Genomic DNA, 17542 nt, shown 5'->3' on the forward strand with positions numbered 1-17542 from the left:
ATTCCTAATTGATAAAGGGGACATCTGGCACCTGCACAGCATCTTTATTTGACCCCCTGCCTCCTATCTGTTAGCACTTGGGCCACGTTATCTGTGTGGTGGAGAGAAAATTAGGGAGAACAAATGCTGGAATACTGGTCAGTACTAGTATGCAAAAATGTATTCGCTTTTCATAAATAAATCCGCTCTAATGTTGGATGTCCTACGTGTAAAACAGGAGTGCCTCGGGATTGTGCATCATTTTTTAAAGGGTGCCTTGGACTGGAAAAGGGTTGAAAAATACCAGTTTAAGTGATTAAACACTAGAGGGCGATATTGCCCAGTTCTACTAGTTCATAACCAAAACAATCTTCGCATGCAGAGAGCTGTCGACAATAATAATAGTAATAGTAAAAATGTATAGCTGACTTTTGCAGATATGTTCTTTAATCAGAATGTAGTCAAAGCCATTTAAACCATATCCACACATGGAAAAAGAAAAAGTATTACAAAAAAAGATTAGAAAATTCACCCAATTTTCTAATTTGGGTCATGAAAATGATCAGATCCAAGGACTTTCCAAAGTCAGGTCTGATAATGAGTCTGTAGATTCAATTAATTAAGAAAAACAATGCCTTCATGTATTACGGCTATTTATAGAACTTACTGTCAATTGTAAGATTCTATTCTGTTTCTTTTTAAATGATTCTGTAACATTTTTACAGTCATTGTTTCTATTAAACAAAGAAAACAACTTTTATATTTCTATATTTTTTGTTTTACTCGTGCCAAGACATTTGAAAAGCCTGTTTTGCGTCATTGTATTTTAGCCTGTTAATCAATGTATGCACCACATGTTTCTCATTAACATACAATTAAAGTAAATGTAGCTAGCTTAAATCCAGCTGTAAAATACAATTTTATGGTGTGCTTTGTTTCTTTTATTATATTAGAAATGTGTTTTTTTGGATTTAAGCCTGGTTTTCCTTGCCATTGAAAGTTCAGGTTATTTGCCAGTCAGTGTAATGGAGTCAGGAATGTTAAATGGGCATAGAGTGCAAATGCCGATTTCCCAAAAACAGGATTTATCCATTCATACAATACAAAAGGTAGTTTGCAGTACAGTCTAATACAATATATTGAAATTGCATGAATTACATTTCCACCTATGGTTTAATACTAGAGCAAATTACTGTGTGCTAACCTATTAAAACCAGTCATCTGCTATAGTTCTGCCTGCTCAGTCTACACTAATAAAAGCTGGAATCTGATTGGTTGTTTACAACTTTTTGCACTTAGCACTGCCTTATTTATTGTGCATGCTTGTTTGGAGCAGCAGTAGTTAACAGAGAAGCTGGTAAAGTTGTTGAAATACTATTCTGCTGTGTCACCATAGTCTTCCTATACATTTTCCTTGCCTTGTTTTATTAAGGTAACTTTGACCAGGAGAAACATTGGCAATTAAAGAGCACTGGGTAGGTGGATGCAGTATTGGTCCGATGCTGCATCTGTCCCCTGGCGCCCCTACACTGAGAACAGAGCGATCGAAACACCGCTGATCGCTCAGTTATGACAGCTCCCTGCTCTGCCTTCTACTTGCTCAGTGGAGCGCAGGGATGTGGAGGGGCGGGAAGCTGCAGGCTCAGGCTCTCAGTGGCTCATTGAGAGCCTGAGCCGGGTGTCGGTCCAGGCATCTGGCGGATCCTAACTTCTTGGTCGTGATGACGTGGTGCCTGAACAGACATCTGTGACGTCAGCAGAAATCGGACTTTAGACCAATTTCTGCTGAAAACAGGTCACAGGAGTGCAGAACAAGCTTTGGCTGTACATCTCCCTTGTACATCTCCCTTAAACTAAATGGGTTGTTTACAAGGTAAAGTTTTACATATACGTACATACCATGTTTTTTTTTTTTTTCAGTTCTCTTCTCGTCAGTACTCCTTTTTTTTTTTTTGTATTCTTTGCTTTCCAGCGCTGCTGATCTTCTGCAGCCTTTTTCAATCCCTTCCTGTCTATGTGCGCCCATTTCATTGTCAACGCCACATCATTGTTATCATGTTAGTAAAAACAGTGGATCATGCATGTGCAATGTGTTTTCGACACAGCCACATGTAGTCTCAGCTAAGAACACATGTGACAGGGTGACAATGCAAAAGCATAACTAGCATAATAGGAAGTGCCATAACAAGGACCTTCATTCCAGGATCGCCAGGTATTTTTAAAGGACAAGATCATGATAGTGATAAAAATGTCCTAGACTCCCTCCTTAACCCTCTGAATATATTAAAGTGTTACTAAACCCACAACAGAAAAATCCGTGTGTATATGCAGCAAAGCATGCTTTTTATACTCACTGTGAAACCTAAGGGGTTAATCCTCTGTGTTGTGTAAAAAGACTGTTCGATCCTCTCTTCTCTGTTCGACTCCTTCTTCCACTGACTTCAATATATTTCCTGATATTTACTGTGCCAGGAGACAGGCTGCACATGCTCAGTTTTATGTGTATTGCTAGAGAGTTTTTTTTTTCCATGGGACAGTGCATGTGATCAGTACAGGGCCAATCATCACTGTCCAGACAGTGGGTCAGGGGTATCCTCATAGGATAATGTTGGAAGAATGAAAACGCATCCTACAAGCTTTAACCAGACACTGATAGAAGGACTGCATGGAGCATCCGATCAGGTCCGCCTGAAAAACTGACAGGCAGACTGGATCGGAAAGCCTGTGTGAAAGGGGCCTAACTCCTGTCTGTCCTGCTCTGGTTGCCTTGGTGTTTTGGTCTCCATGTGCCCCTGACCTACGATCCTGGACCTGGACCTGGACCTGGACCCCTGCCCTGTAGCCTGGTCCCTTCCCACCTGCTCTGTCTGTCTCCTGTAACCCTTTCCCTGTCCTGTCTTGCTTCCTACTCCCTCTGTTTGATCTCCCGGTGTATGACCCTGTCTCTGCTACGATTACGATTTTGCATTCTCTACTTGCCGTATATACTTACTTTAGGCAGTTGTTCATCGTGTGTCACTATTTGTTTGGTTATCTGGTTTCTTTTACACAGTTTGGTATGCTGGAGGTGAGTTTACAGATATTTTATTCACTTATCTTTTAAATATTATTTCACACTGTACTTGTGCCTGATATTTTCTGTGACAGTCCACACATTTCTGGTCACACTTGTTACTTACAGAAGCTACATCCTTTTGAGGAGATATGCCTGGTAGAAGGCCGACTCAGGGATCATTATCTATCTCCTACAAATTCCTTTTAGAACTGCATGCACAGACCCGACCCTTACTTTCTTGTCAAATTGGATAGGGACTTGGAAATCACTTTCTGCAATTCTCAAAATGAGCGCATACTCTTTTTTTTTTTTCTCACATAATTCTTCACTATGTAGCAGATATCCGGAAACCACCGACAAAATTGTGTCCCGTTTCTCAGATGAATACCCTCAATATGTATGATCTGACCTGTTTCGGCTTGCTACACCAGTGGTGACCTCCCCCTCCTTTCCCTCGCCTTCCCTCTTTTTTTTTTTCTCATCTATTTTTTTACTTGTATAACTTTTAAAAAAAATCCCCTTTTTTTTTTTTTTGGTACGCACAAATCCAGGCTGATGGGGTTACACGTGGCTTCTGCATACTTCTGCGCTCTGAATTCTACTTATTGATCACTAGTAGATCCCTAGAAGCCTTTTCTAAATCAATATGTCCGTTTACATAGTCTTATTTTGCCTAGTGTAAAATATACAGGTATATTGGGTCTCTTGGATTGATGCAATTTCTGTATGCACATTGATACCTCTTCTGTGAAATTGTCAGGTACTATTGTTTATTGCCTTGCATTGTTCTGGAATGCGCATTATATAATTGTATGCAGTCAATGTGTCATTGTTATTTGGAGCATACCGCCAAATAAAAAAAATAAAAAATAATGATAATAAAATACTCTAACAATAGTCAGGCAGATCACTGGTTAAAGTGTTACTAAACCCAGGCACCTGCATTTACTATATCTGGTCACCTGAAGTACACGGAACATAAAAATGCAATTAATTTAGTAAATCTAAACTGCTAAATACCTTTTTTCATCAGCAGTATATAGTAGCCTTGTGACCTAAATCCGTGTCTGGCCGAGCACTGCTTAAAGCTTGTAGAAGTTTTCATTCTCCTATGACTGTCGTATGAGGCTGCATGACCCCTGACCCTCTGTCTGGACAGTGCTAATTGGCCTGAACCAATCACATGCCCCCTCGCAAATACAAAAAAATCCTTTAATGAAACAAAAAAAGCTGCTTCAGGTGAGTCTCTCCTGTTAAACCCCTACACACTCTAGTCAGGTGCTAGCCCAGCTCGCATGCTGTGCAACATAAGGAAATGATTCCGTACGGCTGCACTTCCAAAAAATCTTTTTATTGAAGCTTCATATGACAAGTGGTCGACAGATTGAGCAGGGGAAAAAGAGGTAGACGTGTTTTGCGCAAATGTTAGCGCTTAGTTATTACCTATTGGAACTAGTCACTACAATCGCCTATATACAGCTCTGATATGTTATCATTGGATTACAGGGGAACTAACCAATTAAAAACAGTACTCAGCTGGTACCACAAAGACAACCCGGCTGCAGTACACGGTACATGCACTCAAATCCTATGTGAAGAGTTCGGTCCAGATCCGCTGCCAGAAAGAATCTGATACACCAATTGAACTCTGAGCAAACTCGACACATCAATCAAAATCATTGTATAGTAGCAACAACATATACAAAATAATAGAAAAAAAAAAACGCAAAGTGTTAGAACGTCATGAGGACCAATACTGACATATTCTCAAAAAAAAAAATATATATATATAGCCATGGATGAACGTCACTGTCTATATAAAGCTGCAGGAGATCCATTGAGTCACAGAAAGGGAAACCTGCACTAATAGGTTGCAGAAGATGCACTAAAGTAAGGTTGCAAAGAATCTTTTAAAAACAATATAAATAAAACGAAAGTGGGTTGTAATATACTAAAAGTGACTAGCTGAGAAGTAAAAATAAAAAAAAATAAAAAAACGCACGGAAGTAGGTACTGACGGACTGAAGGCAACTAGGTGGAAAAAAAAGGAACAGGATTAGGTACTAATGGACTGAAGCCGACTAGCTGAGAAGGAAAAAAACCTCTCTAGCAATACACACCAAACTAATGGCCCGTACACACGATCCGAAAATCGGGCGAAAAATAAGGCTTGTGAAAAGATCGGACGATAATCTGATCGTTAGTATACAGGTTACGAGAGGCGATCATGACAGTTCGTCCGATTTATTATCCGGTCGTGCAAGCATAAAAATTATGATTGTATTATAACACATCGTATGATAATCGTATTCTCAGTATGTTGTTCGTCTGAAAAAAATGGTGAGCAGTAGACAGCGCATGAGCAGTAGACATCATTTCCCCTCATCATTTCCGAGAAAATTCGTATCGTAAGTAACCTCTCCCGTTTGCGAATATAATTGAGAGTTCCTAGCAACCAAAAAAAAACGGACGGAACGTCGTCCGATTTTCGGATCGTGTGTACTGGGCATAAGACATGTGCAGTAGGGCTGCGGAATATAATCGAAAGATCGATGCATCGCGATTCGACCCTTCGCGATTCTGCATCGATGCGGGAACCCTGATTAATCGATTCCTGGCTCCTCCCCCTCCCTCCCTCCACAGAAGTGTCATTGCTGGATTAATATGCAGCGGTGGCCTGGCTGCATCCGGCGCTGTTGCCCTCTCATTGGATGGTGTGTAGCCTCAGGAGGCGGGCGCTGCAGCACACCAACGGGCCGCCCCAACCACGCTCTCCCCCTTCCTCGGGATTTGTAGCTCTCACCTCCCCCATGGGCGGGTGTAGTCCTGCTCAAGCCGACACAGACATGGCTGCAGCTATCATCACATCCCTCGGAAGAAACAGTCTGCTTCAGGAAATGAGCTGCGAGGGGAGGAGGAGGAGGGGTGCACTGCTAGGAGTGCTTGGAAGATGAGAGACCAGCCTGTCATGCTAAAAGTAAGTGGTGAGTGAGTGAGTGAGTGAGTGAGTGCAGCATAGAAGTGGCCCATCCCCCACCTCTGCTGTACCTCCAGTCCGTGTACTACTGTGCCTATCACATTGGGGCTTTTTTCTGTCTAGTTCTTCCTAAGATTTCCCTATAAACTTTCCCACCTGGAAACATCCACCTATCTACAAGTAGTATACTTGTAGATAGAATGCCTTCCTTTTTTTTTCTTTTTTTTTTTCTTTCATTGATTTTGTTGACCTGCATTCTATCTAAGTTGCTACCAAAAGACTCAGCAATGATTTGTTAAAGTGATACTAAAAGGTATTTTTATTTTTTTTCTATAAAATAAAAAAGCTATCATACTTACCTGCTGGCCGTCTCTTGTACCATGTCTGCAGTCTCTGCCCCTCTCCTGTAGTGTATCTGCAGTCTGTGACCCTCTCCTGTAGTGCGTCTGCAGTCTGTGACCCTCTCCTGTAGTGCGTCTGCAGTTTCTGACCCTCTCCTGTAGTGTATCTGTAGTCTCTGACCCTCTCCTGTAGTGTATCTGTAGTCTCTGACCCTCTCCTGTAGTGCATCTGTAGTCTCTGACCCTCTCCTGTAGTGCATCTGCAGTCTCTGACCCTCTCCTGTAGTGTATCTGCAGTCTCTGACCCTCTCCTGTAGTGTGTCTGCAGCCTGTGACCCTCTCCTGTAGTGTGTCTGCAGTCTGTGACCCTCTCCTGTAGTGTATCTGCAGTCTCTGACCCTCTCCTGTAGTGTATCTGCAGTCTCTGACCCTCTACTGTAGTGTGTCTGCAGTCTGTGACCCTCTCCTGTAGTGTGTCTGCAGTCTCTGACCCTCTCCTGTAGTGTGACATCTCTGACCCTCTCCTGTAGTGTGACAAGTGTCCTTTAAAAGCAAATGAAAATAAAAATGATTCTTTAATGCTTGATTGTTTTTTTTTTTTTTTTTATAAAGTTTTGAAAACCGTTGGGCAGTGGGCTGGGCATGGGCAGTGGGCTGGGCATGGGCAGTAATTGTGATGCATCGTGGAATCGAATCGTATCGAATCGCGACCCTAATAATCGTAATCGAATCGTGAGGTAAGTAAAGATGCGCAGCCCTAATGTGCAGGGTGCCTACTAGGGCTCAGTTTATCAGGAGATGGATTGGTGCCAGTAAAGGCAGGTTGAGGTTTAGAGAAGACAGGATCGAACAGCTGTTTTACACAATGCGGAGGATTAACCCCTTAGGTTCCACAGTGAGTATAACAAGCATGCTTTACTGCATATACAGACTGATTTTACTGTTGTGGGTTTAGTAACACTTTAACGATCACTGATATAGATAATGTACCTAGCTAAATAATAAAACTTCATTTTTTTATTGTAAAAGTAAGAGGGCAACCTAAAACTAGTGTGATATTTAAAACTGATAATTTAAGGCATCAATATCTGGTTCGATGGATGATGTAGCAATTCTCAATGAATTCTTAAGCTGCTCATCAGATGTGTTGGTTTTAATTTTGCCCTTCATGTGCTTCATCCTTGAAAATAATTGCTCACAGTTATACAGTAGGTGCTGCTGAAAACTGGTGACATGAATAAGGCATGATTGTTAAAAGTGGGGATTTTTCTTTGGGAAGTTAAAACTTATAAAAGTCCAGTAAAGGGACACTGTCACATTTTCCTTTGACCGCATGTGTTCACTAAGTTTAAACTAATTTCTACAAAAAATTCCCTCGAAAATCTAAATTTTTAAGTAAGTGTTTATATTTTTTTATATCTATTTGGAGAGTCCATGAGCTGTGGATATGAGCTCTTATACTTTTGTGTTGGGCCGCATTCATAGCTGTCTTGGGTCACAGGTTGGACACCCCTGTTCTAAAGGTTTTGTAGGGTAACTTGGCTCCAGGTTTCACAGCCTAAAAAACGGTTTGCAGTACAAATGTAACAGTATTTGGTTTATAGCGAGATAGATAAACAGAATGTAAACTGTGTGTGTTTTCTAAATTTGGAATATTTTTTATTTTTTTACAGGGTAGATTTCTTTATTCCTGGAGTTCCTAAAGTTGGGGGTTTCTCCATTTGCTCAAGTCCAGGACTTCTGGAAAAAGAAGGGGTACTGGAGCTTGCAGTGAAGTATACCTTACATCCGCCTGCTCACTGGATTCACACACAGGTAAAACTACAATGACATATCCCAGCATGGGTAGAGCCAGAAAAAAGGGTATTTTCCATATACAATATGATGTGATTAGTAACTATTTGCCAGGTGTTTTGATTATTACTACATGGATATCCTATACCTATTGTAAGAGAAGAATACAGGAAATACAATGGAGTTTTAGTTCCCCCCTTTGCATATACAGTTTACATGTTCAAAATAATATGCGAGTTTCATTAGTTTAGAAGGGAGAAGTGATAAATAGCAGTGCTGTATTTACAATAAAAGTTTATCTTGAAAGTAAAATAAAGAATGAACTTTGATATTGTGCTTTCAGTAAATGGCTGCCTCATTTCCATAGTAATGGAGGTGGTAATCAAGGTTCAATGTTTGGTTTCCCTCTGCTCTTTAGCCTTTGGATTTCCTTCCCCTGGAAACACACACAATGTTCACAGCACTAGTTTGCCTCTACAGGCTTCATTTGGGAGGAGGTGGTGTCACTGGAGAAGGAAGGTAGTCAGCAGAGTCCATAAATGTCTGGCTCTGCCTCTCCTCCGATCTGCATGTCCCTGAAGGAGGAGCAGTGTTGTAGTATGAAGTGGCAGAGTTGCTAGCTGGCAGAAAGATGCAGTGGCTGGGATAGTGTCAGATGTGCTGGAAGGCAGTGTCAGAACTATTGGGGCTAAAAGGAATCATATAAGGCCCATACATATTATACATATTGTTATATGGGCATCCTGGCAGCCATTTTGTCATGAGGTGAATGTAAGTTCATTGTCCTTGGGTAAAGATTCTTACAGAAAATCTTAGTGTCTCAGCAAAGACCTTCTCAAGCTAATAAATTAAAGGGGCCCCTGACAACATGCCAAGATTAGGTCTAGCCATGGTGCCAGGCTGGGTTATAATAAGCGTGATGTCATTTTTGTCTGGATTTCAACAATGAACAAGAGATCAGAATGTTTCATTTTTTTTTTTTAAGGGCTCATTTAAAATTATGCTTGAGGAAACATTATTATTATTTGTAGTAATTGTATTCGCCACAATATTATTATGTCATTGTAATATATGAAGCATATACATAGGCCTACTCAGTTGGATAAGTTCTAGGAACATTTTATATATATTCACTTTTATAATATTCAACCGATATTCATTATATATTGGGGAGGAGGTACTCCTTGAATTATATGTCCTACTATATCATTGATTAAGTAGGTATAAGCTTTAAATATATAGAATAGGATGATGTGTATACCATTTTTTCTTTTTTTAGTTACTTCACTCACTCACTATGCAAGTTTAAATATATATCTTGTGAGAGTCTGTATTCTTGACATTAAAGTGACATGGGGGTAAACATACTATGATTTAAGTTTTTATCCAAGGCTTAGGTCAGAAGGTTATCTTTGAGAAAATAATTGAATTTAACCTTTTTTCCCCAAATTGTTATATAGACAGACAGGCCCCCTATTGTCATGGCAAAGTTAAAGCCATATTGAGGATGAGCCCCTATCTGGTGTATTTTCATGTGGAAAACAAAATCCACCCCCACATTCCCAGGGGATAGAGGTTTAGTGTAAGTGAGAGACGGGGGAGAATTGAAAAGATCAGGAAGAAAGTAGGATGCTCAGAGGAGGTTCTGACACACTGATGGGAAACATTTGAAGCTGAGGCAGGATACTCAAATGGGATCTCCCAGGCAGCAGACATAGAAGTTTTTGGTAAAGTATACATTTCTATATTTTCTACAGGCAACTCAATTTTCCATATACAGTAAAACCTTGGATTGCGAGCATAATTCGTTCCGGAAACATGCTTGTAATCCAAAGCACTCTTATATCAAAGCAGATTTCCCCATAAGAAATAATGGAAACCCAGATGATTCGTTCCACAACCATTTATTCATAAGTCAATGTGATAGGCTGTGTAACCATAAAATGTCCATCCACAAATGGCAGCCTCCACAAGGAGATTAGAAGCAAAATCCAGCAGGAGCTACAGAGTATAAAAGAGAAGAGAGGCGCCTCTAAGTGAAGCAATATGGTTACATTTAATGAAGATTCAACATTTAGCAACTCACATGGTTGATGATTAAAACAGGCACATCTAAGTATGCAGGCATCGGGGGTAAAGGTGTCCACATAGACCATCCTCTGCACCGCCGGCTCTTACCACTGTCAGTCTGCAGTCCTGACCGGGAAGACTACCCTGCGGTCGAGTGATCTGAAAGCGAGGCTTGAAGCGCTCATGGAGCGCAGTGTGGAAGGGATGATATCGAGGACAGTGCAGAGAACAGTCTATGTGAACAGCTTTACCCTGGATACCTGCATACTTAGATGTGCCTGTTTTAATCATCAACCATGTGAGTTGCTAAATGTTGTTCCTTCATTAAATGTAACCATATTGCTACACTTAGAGGCAGCTCTCTTCTCTTTTATACTCAGTTGTGACGTGACGCTACTTGTATATCAAGACATCGCTTGTATATCTAGTCAAAATTTATAAAAAAAATTAGCTTGTCTTGCAAAGCGCTCTCAAACCAAGTTACTCTCAATCCAAGGTTTTACTGTACATCTGATTTATCCATAATTATCCTTATAGCATCAAGATTTGAATTTAGATAATTCTAACTGCAGTATGATCGGTCTATTTTCTAATCTTGGGGGTAGTTATATGCTTATGTATATATCCCCTTGAGGCTGATTTCAGCCCATAGTAAATGGGGCAGTTGTGATGTATTCTTAAAATAAATTAACTAAATGGAGGTTTATTTTACCAAAATCTATCTGGACTTCTAGCAAGTCTTGGTGCACGGTGTAACAATTTTTGTCCATGCGTTTTTTTTTATACATTGAGTTGTGAACATCTGTTGGCTGAGAGAGGTCACGTGTCAAATTCTGTTTACATATTCCGTAAGCTCATGAGAAGCTATTAATCACATTCCAGAAGTTATGGGCTTTGGTTACCTTGATTTTCTGTAATATTTTGTTTTGAATGCATTTCCCACATTACCTGTGTGAAACATCTTATTGAATTTTGTTCCGCATTTTTTGTTTATTACCAGTTATATTTTTGACATTATTCTGCACTTATTCTATTTAATAAATATATATATTTGCACAAAATTGTACTCCTCTTATCTTTAGTTTAGCACCACTAAATGATCTCAAGTTTTTGTTGATTTATGGAAATAAGTTGAGAATCTCTTCACTTATAGATTCTTGCTTATTTGCATAAATTGACACTGTTTATCAGAGCAGTATAAACATTCTGGCAGCAGGAACGTTCACAATGGCAGAGCAGTGGTATGGGTGCTGGGATGTAGAATGGTTTAGAGTCAGAGGTGCAGGGGGGTGGAGAGGTATAAGTGCTGGGTGACAAGGAGGTGCACTTTCAGGGTGCAGAGTTCTAGGTTTTCTAAATTCTTCATAGGCCTGAATGCAAAAGCTGTCTACTTGTAATCCTGCACAGAGGCTTTTGCGACTAAAGACCAATCAATTATATTGAAGACTGTTACAGTTAGCTTGGGGAGGGTAGTCAATAGGAATAGGACAATGGTAACAGAGGGAACTTTGTGTAATACGTTGTGGGGTTATTTATTTAGAATCGCACCCCAATACATTAGTACAGTCAGTGCCAACAGACTCACATTGCCGTGCAACACACACTTAGGTGCACTGCATTAAAAAAAGCAGGTATTTATTTCTGTTGCTGTGTTTTGATTGCCTATTCCTGATGAAAGTGTTGCCTTAAAGTGATATTAAGGTATTAAAATAAAGAATAAACATGTTCTACTTACTTGCTCTGTGCAATGGTTTTGCACAGAGTAGCCCCGAACCTCTTCTTCCCGGCTCCCCCCCCTGGCACTCCTGGCTCCTCCTTTCTTCGAGTGCCCCCCTATCAAGCCGCTTGCTATGGGGACACTCGTGCATACTCACTCCTGAGACCCACTCTGTGTGTCCATAGGACATACAGAACAGGCTTGGCCCCACCAAGTACTCAAAATATCAGCTCTGTTTGGTTTTACAGCCTTTGAATGTATGTTTTTTTTGTAAAGTATGATTAAATCTGGTCAGAAAAGGGCTTTATGGAGTAGGCCCCAAGTTTTTTTACTGCCCTATCCCTTACCCTGTTGTGTTCAGTTTTGTATGTACACTTAATTAATATTGCCCATTTATAAGTTTTGTGCTTTGGGTAGGCATCAAGATTGTGGTTTTTGTCCCCTTTCCTACCCACAGTTTACAGCATCAAGTGTCCCAGAATTCAAATTAGTTTTAATACAAGTCATTTTAATTTATCCAGGGAGGAGGCAGGCACTCACAAAAAGTCACTGCATTACAGAAAAGAGTACCTTAAAGTGGTTATAAAGCCGAAACATTTTTTGTCTTAATGCATTCCTTGGATTAAGGTAATAAATGTTTAGGTAGCAGTATCCCCCCCCTCCCCCATAGTTACCTGGGGCCTGATTCAGCCCAGTGCTGTGCCCATCTGTAGCAGCTTGCTCCCCTCACTTCCTGGTCTCATAGGCTATGCTGAGGCAGCGGAAGCCAATGGCTCCCGCTGCTGTCAATCAAAGCCATTGGCTCCTGCTGCTATCAAAGCCAGTAACGCAGGGGGTGGGACCAAGCCCCGCTGTCTATGTCTGTAGATGGAGGCAGCACTGCTTGGGAGCAAGCCTGCACGAGTCCCCCCAAAGTAAGCTACTTTCTATGGGGAAACTCGTGCAAGTGAGCTCCCAAGCAGCGCTGCCTGCATCTATAGACCCAGACAGTGGGACTTGATCCCATCCCCTAATCTTGTGTCACTGGCTTTGATTTGAAATTGCCAGAGAGGAGGAGCGAGAAGCACTGGTGGTGGACCCGGGAAGAAGTTCAGGACCGCTCTGTTATTTAAAAAAAAAATTAACAGTCATTTTAACAGAGTAGATTATAGCACAGATTTTGGTTTTCATCATCATCCTGTTCTCATTGTGTTTAACTTAAAGTGTTTACTAAACCCACAACCGTAAAATCAGTCTGTATATGTAGTAAAACATGCTTGTTATACTAAGTGTGGAACCAAAGGGGGTTAGTCCTCCGCATTGTGTAAAAAGGCTGTTTGATCCTTTCTTTTCTGATCCTCCCATTTTTTCCACTTTCCCCAATCCATCATCTGATAAGAGAGAGCATTTGGAGTCACTCTGAGCATGCTCAGTTCTGTGTATATTTTTAGAGAGGAGTTTTTTTTTTTTTTTTTTTTATTGGGAGGGTGCATGTGATCAGCATAGGGCCAAAAAGCACTGTCAAGACAGAGGGTCAGGGGTTCTCCAACCTCATAGAAAAATCTGGGGAGAATGAAAACTTCTCCTACAAGCTTTAACCAGTGTTCGGCTGGACACTGATCGAAGTCACAAGACTGCTATAGACTGCTGATGAGAAAAGGTATTTAGCAGTTTATAGTTACTAAAATAATTGCATTTCCATGTTCTGTGTACTGTGGGAGAGTAGATATAGTGAATGCAGGGTCCTGGGTTTAGTAACACTTTAAGTGGCAAGGAATGGGTTGTTTGGTAGTACAAACCAAACCTCTTCCTTTTAACTGTGTTGTGGTTCTGTTTTCTATTAACACTAGCTTTAAAAAAAGACAATTCCTTAACATCAATGCTATGAGCAGTGTTGATTCTTCTCTAAGACTAGGATTACACTAGCTCAGTGAGTTCATAACATGATTGGCTTTCTCTGCTCTTGGGTACTGGCTTCTGCTCTGTTTTTTTTTTTTTTTTTTTTTTATGTCATTATAAATCCTTCCTATTATGGTTGTAATTTTCAAGTTGCACTGTGAGCTAGGATTTTAAAAGGAATAGCTGTATTTAAGATCTGAAAAATGTTGTTTAATCTAATAATAATTTTAAACTTTGAAAAAAAGGACTTGGACACCAAAGTTCTAGGTAAGGGGGTATCCACCTTACATTCATGTTGGAGGTTAGTAGAATTCTGATCCCCTACTTTGGAGTGGTGTGTGTTATCACTATGGTGACCATGGACACGGGCTGAGAAACCTGGCCCTGCTGATAAACATAGGTACTGATAAAGCATGCATCTCCAAGGTGGAGAATCATGATTCTACCATCCTCCATTTTTAAATAGCTGATAGATGTGACCGCAGAGGTACTTGCTTTGCCTTTGACAAAGCACAATTTGTGGAATGATATTTGGTTGGGATTTTGTACCTTTTTGATGACTCAGTAAGATTCAGTAGGAGTGTTATAAGAATTAGACCGGGGAAGGGAACAAATGGACTTTATTTGGAACTGAAGCTAAAAAACAGACCTGGCAGTACTCCAGCCACCACATCTAATGATTGGTAAGCTGCAATATATTACATTTTTGGTTTTGGGTTTAAAACTGCTTCAATGAAGAGTTCAATGCAAGACAGACCACCTTGTGCTCTGATGCATTTCACTCCCAATTAGCTTATTCGTAGTGTAAGGAGATGGCAAGTAAAATTCATTAGATGGAAGAGTTCAGGCGGTCTATCTTGCATTGAACCGTTTATTAAATCTTCAATAATGACTATTAGTTTGGATTGATTACACAATCTCCATAATGTTATCTCTTATGACTTTAAATCAAACCGGTATTTCACTAAATCCCTACTACGGGGGCTCACACAAAGTGATTTGCAGTGCCATGTTCATTACTTGTTTGATGCTGAAGGGCCTTCTCAGTTATTTTCTTGTTCCTGGCTTAAGTTTTAACCATCCAATAAAGCTGTAGGAAGGTTCTTCTTCAGGGTATTGCTTACTTGTAAACTCATTGGGCTGAGCACAAACTGAATAACCCATTACCTTTTTTTTTTCCAGAGTAAGAGATCTTGCTTTGCATTTGCAAATGGGGTATAAGTTCTCCCTCTCATTGGTAGCATTATGTAAATCTGTAAAACAGATTGTGATGAAGGGGGTGTTCTGGATGTCTTCAGTGCTCCCATTGTCCATTGCCTTAAATGCTAGCACTTCTCTTCAATCTGTCCAAAACCAAAACAAAATTGACTGTAATTCCACTTTTGCAAAAAACTGGCAAAAAAGGAAAGCATGCTCAATACAGCCAATCAGATGGTTGCTTTGATTTTCACACCTGCTAAGGAATGGAAGTGAAATCCATTTAGTGGCTGTTGGCAAAAATAGTATCAATTTTCCAGTTTTATTTTCAGCAGTCCAGTTGCATCTAGCTAACACTATACTTATCATTACACATGTATTAGTGGGCACGATATGCATGCATATGCATAAGAATACTCACGTGTGATGAGCAAGCAGACACAATGATACAGACTCTCATTAACATGGAACAATCGTGAACATGCCAGTAGGCTGAATTGCCAAGTGTTTTCTAATGCCATACAATGCTATTCTTGCAGCCAGTTGCAGATGGTAGATATCTGCCTTCCAAGTTACAGATGGAAGATATTGGTCCTTTACTTCTAAAAATTTGCCTGGGGGAAAAAATAATTATTATTTACTACATGAACATTGATTGTATTTAGATTTTCTGTTTGCTCGGGCCTTGCTGAAAAATTACATTTGTGTTATTATAAGTTCAGTAAAATCAGTGTATGTATGATGTATGTTCTAAGCTGTGTAAGCAAAAGATTAGTGCACTGTACTCAGGATTAGTATGTTAGGGGGATAATGACCCTGTACAGGGGTTATAACAAAATTAGGAGGTATTGAAGAGGTAAATGACCATTAGAAAGCTCCTAAGAGCAGTTCACATTTACTTGTCATAAACTGCTACATGCAGTAGTGGTGTATTATTCTGGATAATACATGTATTTAAAGCAGATTTTTCACTTAAAATGCAAGGTCTGCTTATTTACTAAGCACCCCCTCCCTTATGCCAAAATGCTGTATTACAATTAAGAAAAAAAAAACCTAAGGGTAAAAATTTTGTTAATATACACTAACCTTACTGATGCTTCTGTGAGGCCTAGGTGCGGATCATGTCACCATTCTTCCAGCGTGATCCCAAGGAATGCTGAGTAGCCTCAGTCATGGGGAGAAGGCACTTTTTGCACTGCTATACATCATCACAAGATTAAGAGGCACTCCCCGAGATCTCATCAGAAAGATGATGATGTCCCCAATCCCCCCCCCCCCCCCCCACTGCAGGAAAGCTGGGAAATGTAAATTTATTAACTACCTTTTTACGTACAAGTTTTCTTTTTATATTAATGATAGGCCTGTTATGTTCAAGACTCTCAAACATTATTAGTCACAACCTACGTTCAATTTTGGGACATTTACTAGTTGGACATTTATTTGTTTTTCTTTCACATAGCGCGACTTATTATATTGCATAATTTTATGGGTTTGGGTCACACTTGAAGTCGCAGCTCACAATTTCTCTCACCTTTAGCGCGGTTATAACCTTCTTTCTTATCTGTTATATTTAGGCCCATCTTCATCAAAACTTTTCCTGTTTTCCGACAAAGTGGGTGGGGTTTTTGTTTAGATAGGAGAGTAATGGGGAACCCAAGATGCATACTTTGTGTGCGTGTGTGTTTGTATATATATCTATATATATAGATCTATCTCACGAAAGTGAGTACATCCCTCACATTTTTGTAAATATTTTATTTTATCTTTTCATGTGACAAAGCTGAAGAAATGACACGTTGCAACAATGTAAAGTCGTGAGTGTACAGCTTGTATAACAGTGTAAATTTGCTGTCCCCTCAAAATAACGCAACACACAGTCATTAATGTCTAAACCGCTGGCAACAAAAGTGAGTACACCCCTAAGTGAAAATGTCCAGATTGGGCCAAATTAGCAATTTACCCTCCCAGTGTCATGTGACTCGTTAGTTTTACAAGGTCGCAGGTGTGAATGGGGAGCAGGTGTGTTAAATTTGGTGTTATCACTCTCTCATACTGGTCACTGGAAGTTCGACATGGTACCTCATGGCAAAGAATTCTCTGAGGATCTGAAAAAAGAATTGTTGCTCTACTTAAAGATTGCCTAGGCTATAAGAAGATTGCCAAGACCCTTAAACTGAGCTGCAGCACGGTGGCCAAGATCATACAGCGGTTTAACAGGACAGGTCCCATTTAGAACAGGCCTCACCATGGTCAACCAAAGAAGTTGAGTGCACGTGCTCAGCATCATATCCAGAGGTTGTCTTTGGGAAATAGACATACGAGTGCTGCCAGCATTGCTGCAGAGGTTGAAGGGGTGGGGGGGGTCAGCCTGTCAGTGCTCAGACCATACGCCGCACACTGCATCAAATTGGTCTGCATGGCTGTTGTCCCAAAAGGAAACCTCTTCTAAAGAGGATGTACAATAAATCCTGAAAACAGTTTGCTGAAGACAAGCTGACTGAGGACATGGATTACTGGAATCATGTCCTGTGGTC

The 17542-nt window shown here is 40.3% G+C and overlaps 1 protein-coding gene across 4 annotated transcripts in view; it reads left to right on the plus strand.

Annotated features, from left to right (window-relative positions):
- OXNAD1 (oxidoreductase NAD binding domain containing 1) overlaps positions 1-17542 on the plus strand; it is a 126925-nt gene that overhangs the window by 60050 nt on the left and 49333 nt on the right. For all 4 annotated transcript variants that reach the window (XM_082259591.1, XM_082259589.1, XM_082259590.1 and 1 more), the window contains exon 6: positions 8026-8167. In XM_082259591.1, coding sequence (XP_082115717.1) covers positions 8026-8167 — 142 coding nt within the window. The remainder of the gene's footprint in view (positions 1-8025; positions 8168-17542) is intronic.

This window comes from Pelophylax lessonae, assembly GCF_965119305.1.
Source record: "Pelophylax lessonae genome assembly, chromosome: 5".
NCBI classification, from domain to species: Eukaryota; Metazoa; Chordata; class Amphibia; order Anura; family Ranidae; genus Pelophylax; species Pelophylax lessonae.